We start from the raw sequence: 26,235 nt of genomic DNA on the forward strand, positions 1-26,235 counted from the left end.
TTGGTTAGAGGCAGTCAGTGTTTTTGTGTTGTATGGATAAGAAAGAAGACAAGCACTCACCATGTAGATGTCTCAGTAGATTACAGAAGACATGTTGCCGTGATGTTGCTGTGTCAGTGGATATGTCAGTATGAGTGTGTCTACAGTACTGCACAGCATCAACCCGCCAATGCACAATCCTGTAATCCTAAATGTGTATTTCCTGTTTGTCCAGACAATGTCCACACACACACACCTGAGACACCCAAACCCTGAGCCACATTTCACATTTCCCCAGACCTCCCGCTTTCCTTTTGAGTTGATGTGTTTGACAGTCTCCCTGGCAACCACAGCAGCAGAGGAACATGTGTGCTGGGGGGGGGGGTCTCTGGGAGAAGGAGTTTAAACTGTTAGAGGTGTCCCCCCCAGCACACGTGTTCCTCTGCTGCTGTGGCCCCTGACGCAGCAGCACACTGGGTCCCACTGCTCTGAAGTGCCCTTCTCTTTTTAGCTGAAGTCCAGCCTGACCTCTGGTGCTCTCTGTGTGTCTGCTTTTATGTTAGTTCTCCAGACTAAATGAGCCTGAGATGTATTTCTGAATCACATAGTTGTCAGTCCTCTGGAGAGTTCTGGGCTAGTCTGCACTTTATCCCTGTTTGTTTAAACCATCTGGATTTTTACAGAAAGTCAGATTGAGAGAAACTGAGAGGGGAAATATTGAGTGGGACTCATGGGGTGGAGTGAGAGATGTAAGCACATAGAAGGAGAAAACGGAAAGAAAACCCTGAAGAGAAGGCTCTTACATATTGTGATTGTGAGAGAGATGCATACTGTCATGTACTGTGTGAATGGCCTGTGTGAGAGCGAGCTAGAGGGCTGGTGAGTGTGTGTTAGTGTGGAGCCAGGCCCCAGTGGAGAGGCCCAGCAGGGGAGAGGAGATATTAACCAACATGCTGCTTAGTTATTCCCTTACAACACATCACAGCCAGACAGAGCAGCGCAGAGTAACTAGCTACTGCTGCAGGTACAGTGTGGCTAGACCTGTAGGGGCCGTGTATATCACAGAGGGCCAGAGGGGGACCTGTGGCGGTATCCCAGCTGTGTGCCTGGCCAGGTAGGTCAAGGTGTTTGTGTGTGCGTGTAACCAGGTGGCAGTAGCCGGAAGGTGGTTGGCCAGCTGACCTGGGAACAGGTGGCAGCAGTATAAAAGGCCTTTATCTCCTGAGCCCCTCCACAGCAGGTGTTCCCTATTGTTCATCCTAACCTAGAGCTGTCACTCACTTACTGACTCACTTACTCACCAAGGGCAGGGCAGGAGATACCAGCACCCCGGCAACACATTCCTGACTGGACCAGGCTTTGAAGATGGGAGGGATGGAGAGAGAGATGGAAAGAGAGCGGAAGGGAGGGATTTAATCTTCTGAGGAAAGTTCAAATGTCAGAATATACACGCACACACAACATACAGTCCATCTTGGCATCACTTCAGTCACCTGAGTCTTGCACCAGAGAGAGAGTCTGTACTGTAGGCCAGTTGGAGGACAGAGTGGGGCTCGGGGCTTTGGTACGGCTGTTGTTTGCTCATTCGTTTGATTGTATGGGCTTGTTTACTTTTTTTAATAAGGCTGGGTAGCCCATTGGCCGGCTTTCAAAGGACTCTATTCAAACTGTCAAGGCTGCAGTGGAATAAATCCTTTAGCAAATACGATTAAACATACTCTACTGTCCCTCTCTGGTATCGAAAACACACTCTCATAATCACATAGGCTATGCACTATCACTGACTGGACACTGGCTACAAGTTTGCTCTTGTTGGATTGTATTGGACTATTGTGATGCATAACCCCTCTTTCCTCTGGATACTGCTCCCTCTCTCCCTCTCCCTGGCTGATGTTAAGGTCCTACCTGGCCACTGCTCCAGGAGCATTCCTCCACATTTATTCCCTGATATCTGGGTTATCCAAGCATCTCCCTGTCCCGATGCCCAGACAGACCTCTCAGCACAGCTAAGACAGACACGGGACAGACAGGGGAAGTTTTAGGTCCACAGAGAAGAGGATTTGACCATAGTGGTCTGGTCTGTAGTGTAACAGAGCGTAGTAGTCGTTAGGCCTAACTAACCATCAGCACCCATTGTTGACAGTACATCAAATAATCTATTCTAGTGGTCCATTTGTTTGTTATGGGTGAATACTTGGGGCAGCCATCCCTAAGAAGGGGACACATTTATTCTGCAGCACAATGGAATGTGGTTGGGAGGCCGAGCTCGGCCGAGCTGAGGAATGTATATCCTATTGAGGCAACAGTAGAAGAATAGAGCGATGGTTTGTTTTGAGGAGCCTTTATGACAGCTGCTTCCTGCCAGAGAGAGAGAGACGGCCATGTCACAGTCCTGTCTGTCTGCAGGGGGTGGAGGAGGCTCTTAGCCCCACCACTCCTCACCTCGCTTCGCCTTTCTTCTCTGCTCGTCTCCTTCCTTGTGCCAATGTTGCAGAGCTACGTGTGTGTGTCATCATTTCCATTTTGAGTGTGTGTGTACTGTGTACAGTAAGTGTGTGTGTCTTCAGACTCTGTGTGTTATCAGTCTCCCTGTTTGAGACAGCTATAGAGAGAGGCTCTGGTCATGACCTCAGTCTTCAAATAAACTGGACTGTGATTACTGCCAGCCTCCTACCAGCCAGGCCGTGTGTGTGCTTGTGCGTGTGTGCGTGCGTAGAGAGTGTGTGCGTGTCTATGTATCCATGAGTTTGTATGTTCCCAGAACAGGCCCTGCAGCATGGGCAGTACATTTAACATTAACCCCAGACAGACACACAGACATAGAGAGCAGAGTGCTGCAGCCTGGCACACTGCCCAGACCCTCCCCAGCCCACCACACAGGGACAGGCTGGATTGAGTATCAGTTGAGCTCTGATGGTCTATTGATCCCCTGTCACAGTTTGGAGCCTGGATTACAGTGGCGTTGTGTGTGAGCATGTATTGTATGTGTCTATAGCTGCACTGTTTACCATGCCTCTTCACTAAGGAACTGCTCTGTGTCGCTCTCTAGTTTCTCCTTCATCCCTCTCTCCGTATCCCTCATTGGTCCTTTAATCAGGGGAGAACGACTGCCCCCTCTCATTGAAGCCACAGAAGTTTAAGGCCGACCACGGTACTGCAGGCATTGTTAGCAGAAAACAGGATCAATCCAACATTATAGTGAATGGAAAAATGGCAATATTTGTGGTCAATCTTGGTGTAAATAAAATGTTTAGAAGACAGTCATGGTACCAATAATTGGTTCTAATACACCAGATGTATGTCCTTGAATCGATTATTTTAAAATCGTACACAGAAGTAGTTACTAATGGCAACCTGCAGTACCCAGGTCGGCCTTCAACTTCAGTTACTCAATGAGAGGGGGCAGCACTGAGCTAGCCTGCAAAGTCACTTCCTGGAGTTGCTCAAACTGTGCATGTTATGTCTCCAAATGGCCTATGTTTATTTGTATTGTAATTAAAAATTAAAATAAAGCATGTTATGGCTCCATGAGATGCCATCATAAAAGTAAACTCCACCCAAAAACGATATTTTGGTATTTGTTTCATTAGGCCATTGTTGATATCGTCCCAAAATGTTTTGCATGTCAGCAATCAAGTTCTCAAAATATATAACTTTCAAAATACAGAAATACAGCTGTTATGATGCATTTTTCATCAAATTATGCTGCGTTTTGCAATATATGATGCAAAATGCATCATACATGAAAAACATTTTGGGACCATATCAACAATGGACTAATGAAACAAATACCAAAAGATAGTTTTTGGGTGGAATTTTCCTTTAACCATTTGGCTTCAATGCGCTATTGAGTCTTCACATAGGAATGAATGGTGTCATGTGATCAATGGCTTTGTCCATTCATATACAGTCATTGCCTGTAATGGAGAAGTTGTACCACCAAATGAGACTCACAAACCTTTACACAATCACACACATGTTGAAATATTAACACTGGAGTTGTGTATGTGTAGTGTAACTGTCCTCGATAGATCTGTGTGCTGTAGCCTGTGCTGGGGGAGACTGAGGCTCACTTTGCTGCATTAAGGCTTGCTGCTTTCACGTGACTGAGCAGCAGCAGCAGCACAGTGTTTAGCAGAGGCCAATGATGTAGCGTAGTGCAGTGATTGGGACACTGGCTGCGTCTGTCTTGGGAGCTTCTCCAGGATTGGATCAGGGGAAAAGAAAAACAATATTAGATATGACCTTCATTCATTTAGCAGTTTTTGTTTAACTCCATGTAGTTCTGTTCACCATACACTGTGTTCTAAGTGGATATTATTGTTTTTGTAGGTATAGAACGATAGTATGTGTGTGTGTCTGCATGCATGTGCTAAGCTATTTGGGTGTTTAGTCTGGCCCAGGTCAGGCTGCCGTGGGAACAGTGCTCAGTGGACACAGCTGGCAGAAAGCTGTGTGTAAGCATGGGCTTATGTGACGTGTTTAGTCAGCGTGATGTGTGTGTGTGTACATTACTAAGGGAGTGTGTTCTTGAGGGGGAGTTTGGTTGTGTTGTGTGTTGGTAGGATACGACGTGTGTGTGTGAGCATACTGCCATTCTGCAGGAAATTGATCTGTTCCTGAAGGGCATCACAGAAAGACCCATAAACAAAACAATGCAGAAGAAAAGTCAAATTCCCCCTCGCGTTTCTGTTGCCCGCCGTCCTCTTCTCTCTGAGCGATGATGACAGCCCCGGCACAGATGGCAAATGCATTCTGTCAGGCAGACTTTAGCCTTGTTTCTCTTCAAAGCACCCTTATCCTCTCTGTGGAACGAGAAAAGTTTCTGCTTTGTGTGGACCAGGGGACTTTCTCCTATTCCTCTCATTCTCTCTTTCTCTGTGTTAATTCACTGCAATATACTTTAATATTGGAGTGTGTATTACTAATTCAGCCTTGTCGCTGGCCATACCTCCAGCTGGATTGATTAGTATATGTTTGCCAGTGTGTGTTCATCCTCGCCTTGCCGTTTTCATTTGATAGCCAGCCTGTGACAGGCAATTTAGATTATGAGCAGCTTGTTGCAACACACTTCCAATGAGCTGGAACTCTATATAAACAGGGAGGGGAGGGTGTACGGGGGGCCAGTATAAAAAAAATAGATATATACAGTGGGGAAAAAAAGTATTTAGTCAGCCACCAATTGTGCAAGTTCTCCCACTTAAAAAGATGAGAGAGGCCTGTAATTTTCATCATCGGTACACGTCAACTATGACAGACAAAATTAGAAAAAAAAATCCAGAAAATCACGTTGTAGGATTTTTTATGAATTTATTTGCAAATTATGGTGGAAAATAAGTATTTGGTCAATAAAAAAAGTTTCTCAATACTTTGTTATATAACCTTTGTTGGCAATGACACAGGTCAAACGTTTTCTGTAAGTCTTCACAAGGTTTTCATACACTGTTGCTGGTATTTTGGCCCATTCCTCCATGCAGATCTCCTCTAGAGCAGTGATGTTTTGGGGCTGTCGCTGGGCAACACGGACTTTCAACTCCCTCCAAAGATTTTCTATGGGGTTGAGATCTGGAGACTGGCTAGGCCACACAGGACCTTGAAATGCTTCTTACGAAGCCACTCCTTCGTTGCCCGGGCGGTGTGTTTGGGATCATTGTCATGCTGAAAGACCCAGCCACGTTTCATCTTCAATGCCCTTGCTGATGGAAGGAGGTTTTCACTCAAAATCTCACGATACATGGCCCCATTCATTCTTTCCTTTACACGGATCAGTCGTCCTGGTCCCTTTGCAGAAAAACAGCCCCAAAGCATGATGTTTCCACCCCCATGCTTCACAGCAGGTATGGTGTTCTTTGGATGCAACTCAGCATTCTTTGTCCTCCAAACATGACGAGTTGAGTTTTTACCAAAAAGTTCTATTTTGGTTTCATCTGACCATATGACATTCTCCCAATCCTCTTCTGGGTCATCCAAATGCACTCTAGCAAATTTCAGACGGGCCTGGACATGTACTGGCTTAAGCAGGGGGACACGTCTTGCACTGCAGGATTTGAGTCCCTGGCGGCGTAGTGTGTTACTGATGGTAGGCTTTGTTACTTTGGTCCCAGCTCTCTGCAGGTCATTCACTAGGTCCCCCCGTGTGGTTCTGGGATTTTTGCTCACTGTTCTTGTGATCATTTTGACCCCACGGGGTGAGATCTTGCGTGGAGCCCCAGATCGAGGGAGATTATCAGTGGTCTTGTATGTCTTCCATTTCCTAATAATTGCTCCCACAGTTGATTTCTTCAAACCAAGCCGCTTAACTATTGCATATTCAGTCTTCCCAGCCTGGTGCAGGTCTACAATTTTGTTTCTGGTGTCCTTTGACAGCTCTTTGGTCTTGGCCATAGTGGAGTTTTGGAGTGTGACTGTTTGTGGTTGTGAACAGGTGTCTTTTATACTGATAACAAGTTCAAACAGGTGCCATTAATACAGGTAACGAGTGGAGGACAGAGGAGCCTCTTAAAGAAGAAGTTACAGGTCTGTGAGAGCCAGAAATCTTGCTTGTTTGTAGGTGACCAAATACTTATTTTCCACCATAATTTGCAAATAAATTCATTAAAAATCCTACAATGTGATTTTCTGGAAAAAAATTCTCAATTTGTCTGTCATAGTTGACGTGTACCTATGATGAAAATTACAGGCCTCTCTCATATTTTTAAGTGGGAGAACTTGCACAATTGGTGGCTGACTAAATACTTTTTTTCCCCACTGTATATGTGTTCACTAACTGTAAGTCGCTCTGGATAAGAGCGTCTGCTAAATGACTAAAATGTAAAATGTAAAATGTGTATGCTGCCATGTCTTCTTTTGTTGACGTCCGTTTCAGTGTCACTTCCCTTTCCTGGTTATCCACATAAACCTTGATATAGGAGACGCCCTTTTTAAACACACCCTGTCTTAAATGTCTGCTGACACACACAGATGCACACAAAGAGAGGAAAGCAATAGTGTAAACACATTTTGAGTCTGTTCTTCTTGAAGGGACCTGCAATATGACTCAACTGAGCATGAAAGTGCTCGTCCTTGGACCCCCGACACCCTCCAGTACCTCCTAAAGGTCTGATGGTGCCCAACCCCTCCGCCAGCACCCTAACAGACCCCCTGCCTCCCCCTAGGACCCCTTGTGAGGGAGGGAGAGGGGGAGGCGTGCCAGTCTGATGTCTTCAGCTATTTCTCAGCACACATTGTTTAACATTTCATTGCTGCAGCCAAGAGAAACCTCAGTGTCAGGATTACTTTCTTCTGATTCAAAATAGACTGACATCTTTGTTCACACAGCTGCACAAAGAAACTAGATGATGCTCTGAAATACACTGCTAGAAGAATAACTTCAATTTGGGATCCTATTTTTTATCATCTGAAATCTATCCATATTTCCTCTGTCCTGTCTCTCCTTTTCTCTCTTCTCTTCCCTCATTCACTCCCTTCCCCCATTATTCCATTATCTTCATTGTGAGCATTAGAGCTTGTGGCTATTTCATTTAGAGCTTGACCGATATGTTTTTTCGGGTCCGATACCAATTCAGATTTTTTGGGGTACAAAACGTAACGATATATATCTGCCGATATATTGTTTTACGCCGGGGGAAATTCAAAAGTGTAATTTTTCCACACTGAATTCTTATAAATTGCCATCTAAAATGGCAATTGTCCAAGAAATATGCTTCAAATGTACACTACAGGTCAAAAGTTTTAGAACACCTACTCATTCAAAGGTTTTTCTTTATTTTTACTATTTCTATATTGTAGAGTAATAGTGAAGACATCAAAACTATGAAATAAAACACATGGAATCATGTAGTAACCAAAAAAGTGTTAAACAAATCAAAATATATTTTATATTTGAGATTCTTCAAATAGCCACCCTTTACCTTGATGTCAGCTTTGCACACTCTTGGCAATCTCTCAACCAGCTTCACCTGGAATGCTTTTCCAACAGTCTTGAAGGAGTTCCCACATATGCTTAGCACTTGTTGGCTGCTTTTCCTTCACTCTGCGCTCCGACTCATCCCAAACCATCACAATTTGGTTGAGGTCGGGGGATTGTGGAGGCCAGGTCATCTGATGCAGCACTCCATCACTCTCCTTCTTGGTAAAATAGCCCTTACACAGCCTGGAGATGTGTTGGGTCATTGTCCTGTTGAAAAACAAATGATAGTCCCACTAAACCCAAACCAGATGGGATGGTGTATCGCTGCAGAATGCTGTGGTAGCCATGCTGGTTAAGTGTGCCTTGAATTCTAAATAAATCACAGACCGTGTCACCAGCAAAGCACCCCCACACCATAACCCCTCCTCCTCCATGCTTTACGGTGGGAAATACACATGCAGAGATCATCCGTTCACCCACACCGCGTCTCACAAAGACAGCGGATGGAACCAAAAATCTCAAATATGGACTCCAGACCAAAGGACAAATTTCCACCGGTCTAATGTCCATTGCTCGTGTTTCTTGGCCCAAGCAAGTCTCTTCTTCTTATTGGTGTCCTTTAGTAGTGGTTTCTTTGCAGCAATTCGACCATGAAGGCCTGATTCAAACAGGCTCCTCTGAACAGTTGATGTTGAGATGTGTCTGTTACTTGAACTCTGTGAAGCATTTATTTGGGCTGCAATTTCTGAGGCTGGTAACTCTAATGAACTTATCCTCTGCAGCAGAGGTAACTCTGGGTCGTCCATTCCTGTGGCGGTCCTCATGAGAGCCAGTTTCGTCATAGCGCTTGATGGTTTTTGCGACTGCACTTGAAGAAACTTTCAAAGTTCTTGAAGTTTTCTGTATTGACTGATTTTCATGTCTTGAAGTAATGATGGACTGTCGTTTCTCTTTGCTTATTTGAGCTGTTCTTGCCATAATATGGACTTGGTCTTTTACCAAATAGGGCAATCTTCTGTATACCCCCCTACCTTGTCACAACACAACTGATTGGCGCAAACGCATTAAGAAGGAAATAAATTCCACAAATTCACTTTTAAGAAGGCACACCTGTTAATTGAAATGCATTCTAGGTGACTACCTCATGAAGCTGGTTGAGAGAATGCCAAGAGTGTGCAAAGCTGTCATCAAGGCAAAGGGTGGCTACTTTGAAGAATCTCAAATATAAAATATATTTTGATTTGTTTAACACTTCTTTTGGTTACTACATGATTCCATATGTGTTATTTCATAGTTGTGATGTCTTCACTATTATTCTACAATGTAGAAAATAGTAAAAATAAAGAAAAACCCTTGAATGAGTAGGTGTTCTAAAACTTTTGACCGGTAGTGTAGATCTTTTTTTTACGTTGTGAAATTAATCACATCAAGTGTTCAGATAAGCATGAGATTCCCTTTTTTCATCCTATTTATTGGTGGAATTATCGGCCGATACCGATATAGCGGTAAAAGGCCAATATCGACTGATAATATCAGTCGGGCTCTAATTTCATTTATTGCTCTCCCTTGAAACGTTCATAATTTCGCTCTGCCGTTTGCTGAAGATGAGGCTTGCAAAAATTGCCAACTTCATCAGCCCTGTGTCACAATGAAACACCTCCCCTCCTCTGTGTTCTTTCATTGTGTAACGTTCATATGTGTCCCCCTCAGTGTGAAGAGGCCTGCAGGGATGGGCAGCATCCTGAATCGCCTCGGGGGGAAGAAACAGAAGATGAGTACGTTAGAGAAGTCTAAGATGGACTGGAACGCCTTCAAGGATGAGGAAGGCATCGGGGACGAGCTGGCCATCCACAACCGCGGCAAAGAGGGGTGAGTCTCTCTGGTAGTACCAGTGATGCCATATAGTGTACTGCAACACCACTCCACCAGTTCAACAGTCAGGGAAACTGATAGATCAGTTAAAAAGTGTTTTGCCTCTACCTACCAGCCTTATCCTGATGGACTGGTCCTATATCCTATCTACTGTCCAGTAATAATCCTGAGCTACAGAACACATCTGTCTCTGATACCAGTGGCCTCTATCTATCTATAGTAGTTACCAGCAGGTTGGACTGTGGATAGTCACGAAGAGAATCCCCTATAGACAAGTGTTTTGTGATGATCGGCAGCTTGTTCCTGGCTGAGCTCTGCAGCAGTCCAGCCTTATTAAAAACAAAAAACGAAGTTTTAAGATGCCTAAATTATTAATGCCTATAAGTGGGCAATTGAAAGCATTTAATTGTGTTCGGTAAAAATGATAGACCTTTCAAATGTTTTATGCAACATTATCGGCAAGTAACTTGATGCCTACTGTGCCAAAGTGATTTAAAGTTGTTTAACGGAAGTGATGAGTGTGTGGATATAACGGTAATATTATACAAATCCTGCTTTTAAACCATTATACTGTATGATACAGAACAAAATGCCTATCACATTCAAAATATCGAAATTGGTAAAGAAGAAAAAAATTAAGTTATGCATGCCAACATATTAGGCAAGAATTAAGAGTAGGCAAAGTGATCGGGTCAGGCGGAAATTATATCAAACGTTTTACCATTGCAACATTTGATGTAGAGTCACGTTCACCGTGGTTATCTGAAGCGTGCTATACATTTCACAGCTGGCGATGCCTCATCGCGATTGGTTATTCCCCATAATTTGCAACATGTAAATGAGTGTTATTACTATCTTTCCTTTGCAGTACCTCAAACTGTCGTGATTACTAGCTGAGATAAACTTTTATGAGTTTACTTTACTCCTGGCTCAAAGTTTGTCAGAGCTGTGTCTTAACATCATCCTAAAAGATACTCTGAGCTGGGAGGTTTCTTCAGCAAGTAGTCACCGTCAAAAACACTGTCCTTGGAGAGCAATTCTGAGGTAATAATTTTGCGAGCGCTTATGAGGTGAAATATAACTAGAACTGCCCATGTCCTCTGTCTGCTACGAGATAAAATAGAGCCTTAGCAACGGACACTTTGGTTCATTTATGTAGGCCGGTCAGAACACTTTTTGGCAGGGGGACACTATTTGGCATAACAGGCTCTAGTCTCTCCCCCGTTCTAGCAAGATGCACGCAGTAGGACACATAACAACACTCAGTGCCACTTGCCTGCCTCTTCACAAACCCAAAGTCTCTTTTAAGAGCCACCTAATAAATTAAAATACTGTAAGTGTGTTTGTGTCGGGAGGGGGCTGTCAAAACTATTAACTAGTAAAATGTAACTAAATGTAATCAAAAATGTAATCTACGTAATCCACAAAACTAATTATTTATCATGTGAGGGCCATAAACAATAACTAGCAATGCTGCATACTCAAAGAAAGGTTAAAATCTCACCTTTCTGGTATAAAAAAAAAAGGACACAAGCTCAAGTAGACAGCAGACATTATGAAAATATGAAATATTTTATATGATGTATTTCCTGTTCAACAAAACTGTATAAGGCTTGAAATGACTTATGCTTTATAAATTATAAAACAACTAACTATAAGATTTCACCTTCATATTTGTATGTTTAGTGTTAGAGAAAATGTGCATATTATCGAAAGGTCTCTCGTGATCAAAACGTCTGCCCCCATCCCTGTGAACGTCTCACATCGCTCTAGCTTGGCTTCCTGAACTCGCTAGGAACTCTACTTTCATCTCCTATTAATCTTGTCCGTCTATGACAAACATAAAGTGTTTTTTGTTTAAAACCTATGAATTATTTTAGATTTATGGGTATAAATCGATATCTGAATGTGCTACCGTAATTAAACTACTCTCTCCTGCTGCGCTACGATGTAACGATTGCAAGCAGTGGCTGTGATGTAGGGTTCAGCCAAGATTTGATGGACAGTCGGAAGAGCAAATGAAACGGTAGGAAGTACATCCTAGCTTCAAGTGGTTTCAGATTTCACGTCCTACGTCACACTGGCTCAGGATATATACTCTGGCTGCAGACCAAACACGTTATTTTTACCCCCTCAGCCCTCGCGCTAGCCTCTTTCCCTTGGGGGAATCTCAGTCGAAACCGGATGCAGTTTGATTGCTATCTTAAGTGGAGGTCCAATTCACTAAAGTTGCCCCCTTGGCCCTCAATTTAGCTTGAGGCAGCGAGTGAAGAACTATGATCACTTGTGGGGTTGATATGACTCACAATTCAATGCAAACTGTAGTCACATGTCATACTCCGGTGGCCGCAAAGTGTCAAATTTAATCAACACGGCTGCATTTTTGGCATGTCAGGCAAAATTATGAAGCTAGCTTACTGAAACAAATATATAGATTACATTGATTTTAGCGTTGACAAATTGGCTTAGTCTCGTAGTGCGGACCCTATAAAACAAAGATAGCTTCATAAACATATTTTTGGGAATTCTGAAATGTATTGGAATAAATGACCAAACTAGAAAACTAGCTAGCCAGCTGTGGGTAACTGTAGCTAGCTAGCTACCTGACAGGAGTGCTAGCTAGCTACGTTAGCTTGCTGGATACATTCATAGATTTAGGTTGGTTATTTTTAAGCTCAATTTCAAGATTTCCACCAAGGACATTGGCTCTCCGATCATCACTCTCCCTCGCTTGGGACATCCGATCATCACTCTCCCTCGCAAGGGACATTGAAGGTACACTCGGATGTGACGATGTAAAATATAATTCAAGGGCTGAGAGTTTAGGGCCGAGGGCTGTCTACTTTGAATTTGGACTGCAGCCTCTGTGTCCGTAGGAACCAGGGCTATCGCTCAATGCAGGCCATTTTGATCTACGGTGTCCTCAGATTGATTTATAAGCGAAAATGTCAGTCAGAACCACGCAGGACCCCTAAACAGGGGACTTTACATCTATGAGGTTTAACGAAAGAATGGTCAAAATATCTCCTCCAGGAGGCAAACCCGCAATGTTATGATCCACAGGCGGGAACTCTTAACCATTACACTAGGAACTTAACACCTTGACTTCGACAGACCATTTAAATGTCTGGAAGAGTTCATTCCAAATTATTTTGGGAGCCAGGCCCACCCACTGGGCAACCAGGCCCAGCCAATCAGAATACCTTTTTCTCCACAAAAGGGCTTTATTACAGACAGAAATACACCTCAGTTTCATCAGCTGTCCGGGTGGTTGGTCTCAGATGATCCCGCAGGTAAAGAAGCCGGATGTGGAGGTCCTGGGCTGGAATAGTTACAAGTGGTCTGCGGTTGTGAGGCCGGTTGGACGTACTGCCAAATTCTCTAAAACGTTGTTATGGTAGAGAAATTAACATTCTTAAAAATAATATATATATATATATATATATATATATATATATATATATATATATATATATATATATATATATATTGTATTTTACCCCCTTTTTCTCCCCAATTTCAATCTTGTCTTGCCAACGGGTTTGGGAGAGGCGAAGGTCGAGTCATGTGTCCTCCGAAACATGACCCGTCAAACCGCGCCCGCTTAACCCGGAAACCAGCACTGTTCAACTGACAACCGAAGTCAGCCTGCAGATGCCCGGCACGCCACAAGGAGTCGCTAGAGCGTGATGCGCCAAATAAAGATGTTATGAATTTCCATTACGTATGATATGTTACGAATTCCAATTTGTTGTTGCTAACGTTAGCTAGGAGGCTAACGTTAGCTAGGCTAGGGGTTAAGGTTAGGAGTTATGTTAAAGGGTTAGGGTTACGGGAATGGTTAGCTAACATGCTAAGTAGTTTCAAGTAGTTGCAAAGTTGGTAATTAGCTAAAATGCTAAAGTTGTCCATGATTAGATTGAAACACTCAACCTTTGGGTTGCTAGACATTTGCGTTATACGCCCATCCTTCCACCCCGACCAACCACCCTCATTTTTGCCTTAAAACCTTTTACTGCAGTGGGCTAAATCAGGGTCACACAGTGTTTCTTGGTAGTCTTAAACAAATCTACTTTCAAAGAAACATGTACACCTCACACACATGATTATGGGCTTTAAAAAAAGAAGACACCTGTACCATATATTTATATATTATATTTATATCATATTTATATTTTATTATATTTATATTTTAGTCATTTAGCAGACGCTCTTATCCAGAGCGACTTACAGTTAGTGAGTGCATACATTTTTCATACATACTCTGATCACCAACGCTTTTTCAATTGGCTATCCCTCTGCAAAGTTGTTCAATCGGAATTCTAACACTCACAACAAAGAACACTTTAACACCCTATCTATGGCTTTGTCTTTGGAGTCTTGTGGCCTGCTGGTCTTTGTTGCCTCAACCAAGAAGTCACCAACTCAATGGATAATGACCTTACCTGGCTTCTCTAGTGTAAGCCAGTTCTTGATGGAGAGGTAAGAATGAAAACCAGCAGACACTATAGATCTCAATGACCAGCTGTGATTGTGAATATGACGGATCTATGATGTAAGTAATGTCTACCATGATTTTCCCACACACGAGTGGAATGAACACGTTCCCAAACCATACACAGGTTACAACGGTTTCAAGGCCATATGTAGCTACACACCCACATGAAAACATTTTTCTTTAGACCACAATGTCAGATATAGCGTTGAAATGTATTCCATTTTGAGTTTGCATCCCAATATGACACTTTATACAGTGCATTTGAAAGTATTCAGAACCCTTCACTTTTTCCACATTTTGTTACATTACAGCCTTATTCTAAAATAGATTTTTTTTAAATTGTTCTCATCAATCTACATGCAATACCCCATAATGACAAAGCAAAAATAGGTTTTTAGAAATGTATGCAAATGTATTACAAATATAAAACGGAAATATCACATTTACATAAGAATTCAGACGCTTTACGCAGTACTTTGTTGAAGCACCTTTGGCAGCGATTACAGCCTTGAGAATGACGCTACAAGCTTGGCACACCTGTATTTGGGGAGTTTCTCCCATTCTTCTCTGCAGATCCTCTCAAGCACTGTCAGGTTGGATGGGGGGCATTGCTGCACAGCTATTTTCAGGTCTCTCCAGAAATGTTAGATCAGATTCAAGTCTGGGCTCTGGCTGGGCCACTCAAGGACATTCAGAGACTTGTCCCGAAGCCACTCCTGCGTTGTCTTGGCTGTGTGCTTAGTGATCGTTGTCCTGTTGGAAGGTGAACCTTTGCCCCAGTCTGATATCCTGAGCGCTCTGGAGCAGGTTTTCATCAAGGATCTCTCTGTACTTTGCTCTATTCATCTTTCCCTCGATCCTGACTGGTCACCAAGTCCCAGCTGGGCTCCCAGTGTGTAGTGGCCACCGGGGAAACACTTGGGGTAGATGATAAATGGGGGGACATCCTCCCCAGCTGCGTTGAAGCAGGCCAGCACTGTGATGTGCTCCTTGGTCCCCAGACACATCGCAGTTATAGATTTGTCTGGGTTTCTCCCTCAACCCACTCTCCACCAATGCCAGCATGCGCAACTGTTTACATGTGCGTTTGTGGTTCAACCATTTACTATATGCGGTTCATAACTAGCTTGCTGTTTCTTAACAATACATTTTGTTTTCTCGGCAATGGTTTGTGTGGTCTTGGTTGTTCTTCGAGGAAATCTAGCGTAGCTAACTGCAGTGTTTGTCCTGTCTGAAATCAGGATACCTCATCTTACCATAGCTTGGTCTGTGCAATGCAAATTAATGTGAGTAGGGTGGCAGTTTCCCAAAGTTTGGTGATTTTAAACTGAACTTAACTAGCTAACTAGTTATGTTTTGTGTAAGAAAATATGATCTATTGTGGTGCATGAACTGGCCATACACGTTAGCCAACGTAAGAGTGTAACGTTAGCTAAGGTTACTTAGCTAGCTAAAGTTAATTGGCTATCATAGTAGCCAAGGATGTTCGCAAGTTTATTTGTGCATATTTGTTTGTGCTATGATTACACGCAAGTGTCTAGATCAGCAGTTTACACATGACTTCAGCCTTATGTGAAAAACCTTATTTGCCTAAATATAGCTAGCTAGCTTTCCTCGCTTGTTGGTTAGCTACCTAGCCAACGTTAACTCTCATCACTGGTATAACATTACGTTAGCTAGCTAGCTAATCAAAATGAAACCACATTCGTTGGCTATCTACCTTTTTATTTGCCCGTTAGCTAGCTAGCTTTCAGCTGACTGGTGTTAGCTAGCTACAGAGGCTAGCTGCTGGACTTTGTACAAGCAAGCTAACATTAGCAACGTAACGTTAGAACTCTGAGATTCGGCTGAAAAAATATGTTAGCATTGTCAGAAATGCTACAAAAAGGTAGCACATCGTTGTTTCTTAATGGACGGAAATGTGCACGTGAGAGCGATAAATTATACATTTAATAAAAACTGTTGCACCTACAAATCTTGTCAGTGTGCTCACTTTATGGATGCTATAGTCTACTTTTAATCCGACATCTAGAATTTGAGCTAGGTAGGATCAAGAAAACTCTTAAAAATCAATTGCTAACAACCCTGTTAAGAAATCCGGTATGTGGTTCTCGGTAACGGCTGGATGGCTCATGACGAGAGGCGGGGAGTGTGTTGTGTACCTCCAATCAAGTTGATTTGCTAATTTCCATCGAGATTGTTGTCATATTGGTTTAAATATGATGGATGGGAGATTTGAATTTAACACAGAGTTTCAATCAATGCCTATAATCCCCCTGCCTGACCTGTAGCTATGGAGCAGCTGTCCATCTGCATGCCTGCTCAGAAGAATACCAGCATCACCTGACATCCAGGGCTTTCAGTGGCGCCCATCTCCCTTCCTGCCTGTCTCTCCCAGTACAGGATTTTCTCTCTGCTGTCAGAGAGGTCCTGCAGTGGCATTATTCTTTCCTAAAGGTTACTGTTGAACAGATGAATAATTGAACAGCCCCCCCACCATTTTTCTCTCTTCTTCTCCATCCTGCTCTGTGTCTCTGACTGATGAGCTATGCAGCGTGGCTGCTGGTCCCTTCTCCTCCTGCGTCACAGGAAAGGAAATGAGCGGAGCAGAGCTAAGAAAACAGTCTAGAGCAGGTTATATGAGGTTAGAGAGGGGCAGGGAGTCGGGTGCAGAGCAGCACCTGCTCTGTACATGGCGATAGCAGTCCAGATCCATTTACCCAGGAGCTCTGCCTTTCACTCCTCAATGCTAATGAATGCACTACCACAGCTTGCCCTTTGCTGCAGTGTGTAGGTGTGTGGTTAGGTGGGTTTGCGTGTGTATTCATATGTATTTTTAACCTGCTCTTTCCTGTGCACATTATTGAAACCCCCCACACACAGACACCTACACTAAATTGGTGCATATTCACTGTCCACCTCCCCCCTCCCCCTATGTTCTGTGGATATTAACAGATATGTGTGCATCATACACATGCCTATTTCTGTCACACACACAAACCACATACAGTGGGGGGAAAAAAGTATTTAGTCAGCCACCAATTGTGCAAGTTCTCCCACTTAAAAAGATGAGAGAGGCCTGTAATTTTCATCATAGGTACACGTCAACTATGACAGACAAATTGAGGAAAAAAAATCCAGAAAATCACATTGTAGGATTTTTAATGAATTTATTTGCAAATTATGGTGGAAAATAAGTATTTGGTCACCTACAAACAAGCAAGATTTCTGGCTCTCACAGACCTGTAACTTCTTCTTTAAGAGGCTCCTCTGTCCTCCACTCGTTACCTGTATTAATGGCACCTGTTTGAACTTGTTATCAGTATAAAAGACACCTGTCCACAACCTCAAACAGTCACACTCCAAACTCCACTATGGCCAAGACCAAAGAGCTGTCAAAGGACACCAGAAACAAAATTGTAGACCTGCACCAGGCTGGGAAGACTGAATCTGCAATAGGTAAGCAGCTTGGTTTGAAGAAATCAACTGTGGGAGCAATTATTAGGAAATGGAAGACATACAAGACCACTGATAATCTCCCTCGATCTGGGGCTCCACGCAAGATCTCACCCCGTGGGGTCAAAATGATCACAAGAACGGTGAGCAAAAATCCCAGAACCACACGGGGGGACCTAGTGAATGACCTGCAGAGAGCTGGGACCAAAGTAACAAAGCCTACCATCAGTAACACACTACGCCGCCAGGGACTCAAATCCTGCAGTGCCAGACGTGTCCCCCTGCTTAAGCCAGTACATGTCCAGGCCCGTCTGAAGTTTGCTAGAGTGCATTTGGATGATCCAGAAGAGGATTGGGAGAATGTCATATGGTCAGATGAAACCAAAATAGAACTTTTTGGTAAAAACTCAACTCGTCGTGTTTGGAGGACAAAGAATGCTGAGTTGCATCCAAAGAACACCATACCTACTGTAAAGCATGGGTGTGGAAACATCATGCTTTGGGGCTGTTTTTCTGCAAAGGGACCAGGACGACTGATCCGTGTAAAGGAAAGAATGAATGGGGCCATGTATCGTGAGATTTTGAGTGAAAACCTCCTTCCATCAGCAAGGGCATTGAAGATGAAACGTGGCTGGGTCTTTCAGCATGACAATGATCCCAAACACACCGCCCGGGCAACGAAGGAGTGGCTTCGTAAGAAGCATTTCAAGGTCCGGGAGTGGCCTAGCCAGTCTCCAGATCTCAACCCCATAGAAAATCTTTGGAGGGAGTTGAAAGTCCGTGTTGCCCAGCGACAGCCCCAAAACATCACTGCTCTAGAGGAGATCTGCATGGAGGAATGGGCCAAAATACCAGCAACAGTGTGTGAAAACCTTGTGAAGACTTACAGAAAACGTTTGACCTGTGTCATTGCCAACAAAGGGTATATAACAAAGTATTGAGAAACTTTTGTTATTGACCAAATACTTATTTTCCACCATAATTTGGCAAATAAATTCATAAAAAATCCTACAATGTGATTTTCTGGAAAAATAATTCTCATTTTGTCTGTCATAGTTGACGTGTACCTATGATGAAAATTACAGGCCTCTCTCATCTTTTTAAATGGGAGAACTTGCACAATTGGTGGCTGACTAAATACTTTTTTTCCCCACTGTAGGAGATAGTCAGGCCGTGAAATTAGGGTAAGAGTTCACTTGGTCTAAATAGGCAACTGGCGGCCCATGGGCCACCCCCTTTTTGTTGGCCTGCGGATTCATTTCGGGGTCTCAACTTACTGTTAAAAGTTAGAATAATAGAATACACAAGGTGCAATTTCAAAATGTGCTTGTGCATCAGGAGTTGTTCTATTGTTGTCAGTCACTGACAGTCACTCAATTAGCCCATGTCAGCTAAACATTTTTAGATTGTTAAGTTAGTTTAGTGGCCAGCTATCTAAACTTGTAGTAAGCAAGGTCGAATAACCCACTGGGTGGGGCCCCATTGATCATCAGATATCATATTGAAAACTGCACAAATTTGTCTCAACCCAATGCAAAATGCGTAGAATTGCAGGAAATTAAATCTAAAACTTCAATTGTTGCTCAAAATTTTGCTTAGGGCCCCCAAAAGGCTAGGGGTCTACTCTGACTGCATGTGTGGGTATGGATGTGGGTACGCAGACCTGCGAGCCACTGCGGCCCCTCATGATGAGTTCAGATTTTTTTGTGGCTCCCACCCACATCAAAGTTGCCCATCCCTGGTCTAAATTAACTATGTAACCAACTTTCTTCTGAACATCTCTTTGCTTTTGATCATGAATAATGAATGTTGAAGAGATGTAGGCCAGTCTTATGGTGTGTGTAGCTCACAGTGAGAGCTCAGGGATAAAAGTAATCTGTGTAGACAACAAACTACCCAGCACGCTATATTCCTATCTCCTCAACCACTAAAAGGCTGTCACCTTGAGGCTTATGACACACTTAGCCTAGTTCAAGTGTTCACTCACAGGGAGGTGACCTGCTTTGTGGAGCACATTATGAAATGACAGAGAAATTAATGATGCCAAAATAACAGTGATGTGGATTGGAAGAAAAATGTGTGCAGATGACCCAATTCTGTCAGGCGGGCCGAGGGTCTCTATCCACTGAGTGGTGACAACAGAGATGGGCAGTATAAAGTCAGAAATGTACATACACTTAGGTTGGAGTCATTAAAACTCATTTTTCAACCACTCCACAAATTTCTTGTTAACGAACTATAGTTTTGGCAAGTCGGATAGGACATCTGCTTTGTGCATGATACAAGTAATTTTTCCAACAATTGTTTACAGACAGATTATTAAACTTATAATTCACGGTATCACAATTCCAGTGGGTCAGAAGTTGACTGTGCCTTTAAACAGCTTGGAAAATTCCAGGAAATGATGTCAAGGCTTTAGAAGCTTCTGATAGGCTAATTGACATAATTTGAGTGAATTGGAGGTGTACCTGTGGATGTATTTCAAGGCCTACCTTCAAACTCAGTGCCTCTTTGCTTGACATCATGGGAAAATGAAAATAAATCAGCCAAGACCTCTGAAAATATATTGTAGACCTCCACAAGTCTGGTTCATCCTTGGGAGCAATTTCCAAACGCCTGAAGTTACCATGTTCATCTGTACAAACAATAGTACGCAAGTATAAACACCATGGGACCACGCAGCCGTCATACCGCTCAGGAAGGAGACGCGTTCTGTCTCCTAGAGATGAACATACTTTGGTGCGAAAAGTGCAAATCAATCCCAGAACAACAGCAAAGGACCTTGTGAAGATGCTGGAGGAAACAGGTACAAAAGTATCTATATCCACAGTAAAACAAGTCCTATATCGACATAACCTGGAAGGCCGCTCAGCAAGGAAGAAGCCACTGCTCCAAAACCGCCATAAAAAAGCCAGACTACGGTTTGCAACTGCACATGGGGACAAATATCGTACTTTTTGGAGAAATGTCCTCTGGTCTGATGAAACAAAAATAGAACTGTTTGGCCAAAATGACCATCATTATGTTTGGAGGAAAAAGGTGAACGCTTGCAAGCTGAAGAACACCATTCCAACCGTGAAGCACGGGGTAGCAGCATCATGCTGTGGGGGTGCTTTGCTGCAGGAGGGACTGGTGTACTTCACAAAATAGATGGCATCATGAGGAAGGAAAATGATGTGGATATATTGAAGCAACATCTCAAGACATCAGTCAGGAAGTTAAAGCTTGGTCGCAAATGGGTCTTCCAAATGGACAATGACCCCAAGCATATTTCCAAAGTTGTGGCAAAATGGCTTAAGGACAACAAAGTCAAGGTATTGGAGTGGCCATCACAAAGCCCTGACCTCAATCCTATAGAAAATGTGTGGGCAGAACTGAAAAGGCGTGTGCGAGCAAGGAGGCCTACAAACCTGACTCAGTTACACCAGCTCTGTCAGGAGGAATGTGCCAAAATTCACCCAACTTATTGTGGGAAGCTTGTGGAAGGCTACCCGAAACGTTTGACCCAAGTTAAACAATTTAAAGGCTATGCTACCAAATACTAATTGAGTGTATGTAAACCTCTGATCCACTGGGAATGTGATGAAAGAAATAAAAGCTGAAATAAATCATTCTCTCAACTATTATTCTGACATTTCACATTCTTCAAATAAATTGGTGATCCTAACTGACCTAAGACAGGGAATTTTTACTAGGATTAAATGTCAGGAATTGTGAAAAACTGAGTTTAAATATATTTGGCTAAGGTGTATGTAAACTTACTACTTCAACTGTATATGTTACATGTATTTGAAATATGCATTTTAATTACTTCTGAGTATTTTGTATTTTTTTACACTGAGCTGAACTACACTCAAATGTATTTTGTAACAAGATACTTTCGAGAGCTTTAGTTTGTATTTTCAAAATACTTTTCTATACCATTTTTGAAAGCGGTTCATGGCCCCCTTTTCACCTTGCATTGGTATCAGAAGTCTGATGGTACTATGGTGTGATAAGAGCGTCTGCTAAATTAACTAAATACAGTGGGGGGAAAAAGTATTTAGTCAGCCACCAATTGTGCAAGTTCTCCCACTTAAAAAGATGAGAGAGGCCTGTAATTTTCACCATAGGTACACGTCAACTATGACAGACAAATTGAGGGAAAAAAATCCAGAAAATCACATTGTAGGATTTTTAATGAATTTATTTGCAAATTATGGTGGAAAATAAGTATTTGGTCACCTACAAACAAGCAAGATTTCTGGCTCTCACAGACCTGTAACTTCTTCTTTAAGAGGCTCCTCTGTCCTCCACTCGTTACCTGTATTAATGGCACCTGTTTGAACTTGTTATCAGTATAAAAGACACCTGTCCACAACCTCAAACAGTCACACTCCAAACTCCACTATGGCCAAGACCAAAGAGCTGTCAAAGGACACCAGAAACAAAATTGTAGACCTGCACCAGGCTGGGAAGACTGAATCTGCAATAGGTAAGCAGCTTGGTTTGAAGAAATCAACTGTGGGAGCAATTATTAGGAAATGGAAGACATACAAGACCACTGATAATCTCCCTCGATCTGGGGCTCCACGCAAGATCTCACCCCGTGGGGTCAAAATGATCACAAGAACGGTGAGCAAAAATCCCAGAACCACACGGGGGGACCTAGTGAATGACCTGCAGAGAGCTGGGACCAAAGTAACAAAGCCTACCATCAGTAACACACTACGCTGCCAGGGACTCAAATCCTGCAGTGCCAGACGTGTCCCCCTGCTTAAGCCAGTACATGTCCAGGCCCGTCTGAAGTTTGCTAGAGTGCATTTGGATGATCCAGAAGAGAATTGGGAGAATGTCATATGGTCAGATGAAACCAAAATATAACTTTTTGGTAAAAACTCAACTCGTCGTGTTTGGAGGACAAAGAATGCTGAGTTGCATCCAAAGAACACCATACCTATTGTGAAGCATGGGGGTGGAAACATCATGCTTTGGGGATGTTTTTCTGCAAAGGGACCAGGACGACTGATCCGTGTAAAGGAAAGAATGAATGGGGCCATGTATCGTGAGATTTTGAGTGAAAACCTCCTTCCATCAGCAAGGGCATTGAAGATGAAACGTGGCTGGGTCTTTCAGCATGACAATGATCCCAAACACACCGCCCGGGCAACGAAGGAGTGGCTTCGTAAGAAGCATTTCAAGGTCCTGGAGTGGCCTAGCCAGTCTCCAGATCTCAACCCCATAGAAAATCTTTGGAGGGAGTTGAAAGTCCGTGTTGCACAGCGACAGCCCCAAAACATCACTGCTCTAGAGGAGATCTGCATGGAGGAATGGGCCAGCAACAGTGTGTGAAAACCTTGTGAAGACTTACAGAAAACGTTTGACCTGTGTCATTGCCAACAAAGGGTATATAACAAAGTATTGAGAAACTTTTGTTATTGACCAAATACTTATTTTCCACCATAATTTGCAAATAAATTCATAAAAAATCCTACAATGTGATTTTCTGGATTTTTTTTCTCATTTTGTCTGTCATAGTTGACGTGGACCTATGATGAAAATTACAGGCCTCTCTCATCTTTTTAAATGGGAGAACTTGCACAATTGGTGGCTGACTAAATACTTTTTTTCCCCACTGTAACAAAGTATTGAGAAACTTTTGTTATTGACCAAATACTTATTTTCCACCATAATTTGCAAATAAATTCATTTAAATATAAGTCGCTCTGGATAAGAGCGTCTGCTAAATGACTTAAATGTAAATGTAAATGTAAAATATCCTACAATGTGATTTTCTGGAAAAAAAATTCTCATTTTGTCTGTCATAGTTGACGTGTACCTATGATGAAAATTACAGGCCTCTCTCATCTTTTTAAGTGGGAGAACTTGCACAATTGGTGGCTGACTAAATACTTTTTCCCCCACTGTATAAATGTGTATGTAAAAATTGACAATTGCAAGGAATGCTGAGTATTATTCTAATGAGCTCCACCCCGAAAAACAAGGTTTTGTCAAAATTGACTTTTCTTAGCAGGTTTCAGAGAATTTACGCAGCCGGTTACGAAAATTAGGTTAAGCTGTATCCCATCTAGACATGACCCCACATAATTTTTTTTGGTATGTTCATTTTCACATATACATTTACGTTTTGGTCTTTTAGCAGACACTCTTATCCAGAGTGACTTACAGTCAGTGCATTCAACTAGATAAACAACAACATATCACAGTCATAGCAATTACAATGTTCTGTAACCGTTACTGTGGTCCTCTGTAGCTCAGCTGGTAGAGCACTGCGCTTGTAACGCCAGGGTAGTGGGTTCGATCCCCGGGACCACCCATACACCAAAAAAAATATGCAGGCATGACTAAGTCGCTTTGGATAAAAGCGTCTGTTAAATGGCATATTATTATTATTATTATTATTATTATTATTATTATTATTATTATTATTATTATTATTATTATTACTGAGAATGTTTGTTGCTGTTCAGCCCGGCTATTTGCAAATGTATTTCTGTATTTAAAAATACAAAATACATGTATTTTAATGAAATACATTTCAAAAAGTATTTTGTAGTTTATTTTGATACATTGATCTTTATGGTATTTTGTCATCCCTGGGTGACACTGACAGTCATGTGTCAGGTGATACAGCCTAATTCTGTAAGGTGGGTTGCTTTCCACACGTACCTTTTGCTAGTCCTCTGATTTAAAGGCCCAATGTAGCTGTTTTTATCTCAATATGAAGTACTTTATTGGTGACAATCAAGTACCTTACTGTAATACTTTTCCATTAAAATGATAAAAAATAAACAAAAATTGCCTTTTTGGTAGGGTGTGGGGACATTTCTCTAGCTAGAATTTTGCTAGTACTGTCTGGGAATGGTTTGAGTGAGGGACCTAATTGGAGGGCCCTCATGGAGGGATATGTAACCTGAAAACTAGCTGTTATTAGGTTTGGAACTCTCTTTGTTATTTGTCTATTAACTTATACTGCCTTCTGATATCAACAGGCAAGCAAAAACTCCACCCATGCAAAACCTGCTGATTAGAAAGCCCTGTGTAAATTATATTTTCAACCAGCAACTATCAGGAAATAACACTGATCACATTTTTATATCGTTTCATGATGTTGTACAATATGATACAAAACACAGGAAATAACAGAATTTTGACTGCACTGGGCCTTTTTAAGGGTTAATTTATCTCTAAACCCAATAAAAGCACTCAGCCCAGTCCATGGGGTTTTCCTGGGGTTGTCAGGCATCTGCTCACCTGTGATTACCCAGCCTGCTCTGGGGCTGGGGATGACGTACCTGCTGCCACAGGGTGAGGTCTCTGTATTATCTCTTCCAGTAATCATCATAACCCAGCATGCACCTGTCTCCATGGCTACCCAGCACCCCAGCACTCCTCAGTGTGAGCTAGCTCTCATTTCTCCAGTCCCACTGCTTTGGGATGATTTAGTCTCCACCAGGGAGGGCCAGCCACTTGGTTAAATGGTAACTTGGAGAATAGAGAGGGAGGAAGGGGGGATTCATACTCCCCTGGGGATGCTAATCTAGCATGACATCATTGGAGCAGCCTTGGAGACATTGGGATGATTAACTCTGTCACTGCCTGTTGAGAGTAGAGGAGGCTGGCCGGTAGGGATGTAGCTCAGTTGGTAGAACATGGCATTTGCAACGCCAGGGTTGTGGGTTCGATTCCAGTATGAAAAAAAAAAAAAAATGTATGCACTCACTAACTGTAAGTCACTCTGGATAAGAGCGTCTGCTAAATGACTAAAATGTAAATGTAAATGTAAGTAAATATACATTCAATTAAAGACTGTAGTTGGATAATTCAGAAATACAGCCTATCCGACATGCTAAATTGCTGCTTTCTCTCGGTACCTCCCCTTTCTCAGTGTTTTTATGTCTCTTTGGGAGGGATGTGGTTCTGTGGAGGAAGTCCGTCAGTAGGCTGTGTAGGCCAGGGTCCTGAGAGAGAGGCAGCAGTGGGCTGAGGGCGGTCCACTAGGCCACACTGGGAGACCACAGAGCTGTTCTTGGAGCTCCAGACAGCCCCATGGTAGGGCTATGCCCTGGGCCTGCTCTCCAACGGGGGGTCACACACAGGCTGGGGGGCCAGTGAGGAGGCCTCCCTCCCTCTGATCCAGGGCCAGAGAACAACCAGTGGTGGGGCGTGAGGGAGCTGGGAATGGGTTTGGGGAGGAACTTTGGGTACAGTGGTATCTTTTTAGCTGTCCCTTATGTATCGAGAAGGCTCTATGTGGTGTGCATAGGCCATGCTAAGAGAAGGAGATGGAAAGAGATCCTTTCCTTGCCCCTGCAGGGTGGGAACTGGGAAGGGTTAAACAGCCATTGGGGACACTTACAGCCACCCTCTTATCACCGATGGATTCATTACATTCATTGTCATCACACAAATGCTGTTTTGGTTAACTACACCTTAGCTTTTCAAGTGACACAACATAAGCCCTCTGGTTGTTTATGTTACTGTACTTAATAACGTATTCACCTGTGTTTTGTGTAAATGC

At 42.8% G+C, this 26,235-nt stretch overlaps 1 protein-coding gene across 2 annotated transcripts in view; it reads left to right on the forward strand.

Annotated features, from left to right (window-relative positions):
* The window catches only part of LOC311135066 (craniofacial development protein 1-like), a 43,468-nt gene that overhangs the window by 15,134 nt on the left and 2,099 nt on the right, over positions 1-26,235 (forward strand). For both annotated transcript variants that reach the window (XR_014613735.1, XM_084168935.1), the window contains exon 6: positions 9,599-9,757. Coding sequence is in view for 1 of the 2 variants with exons in the window: in XM_084168935.1 (XP_084025061.1) it covers positions 9,599-9,757 (159 nt within the window). In the remaining variant the exon portion in view is untranslated. The remainder of the gene's footprint in view (positions 1-9,598; positions 9,758-26,235) is intronic.

The sequence above is a fragment of the Coregonus lavaretus genome (genome assembly GCF_964263955.1).
Source record: "Coregonus lavaretus genome assembly, chromosome: 9".
Classification (NCBI taxonomy): Eukaryota; Metazoa; Chordata; class Actinopteri; order Salmoniformes; family Salmonidae; genus Coregonus; species Coregonus lavaretus.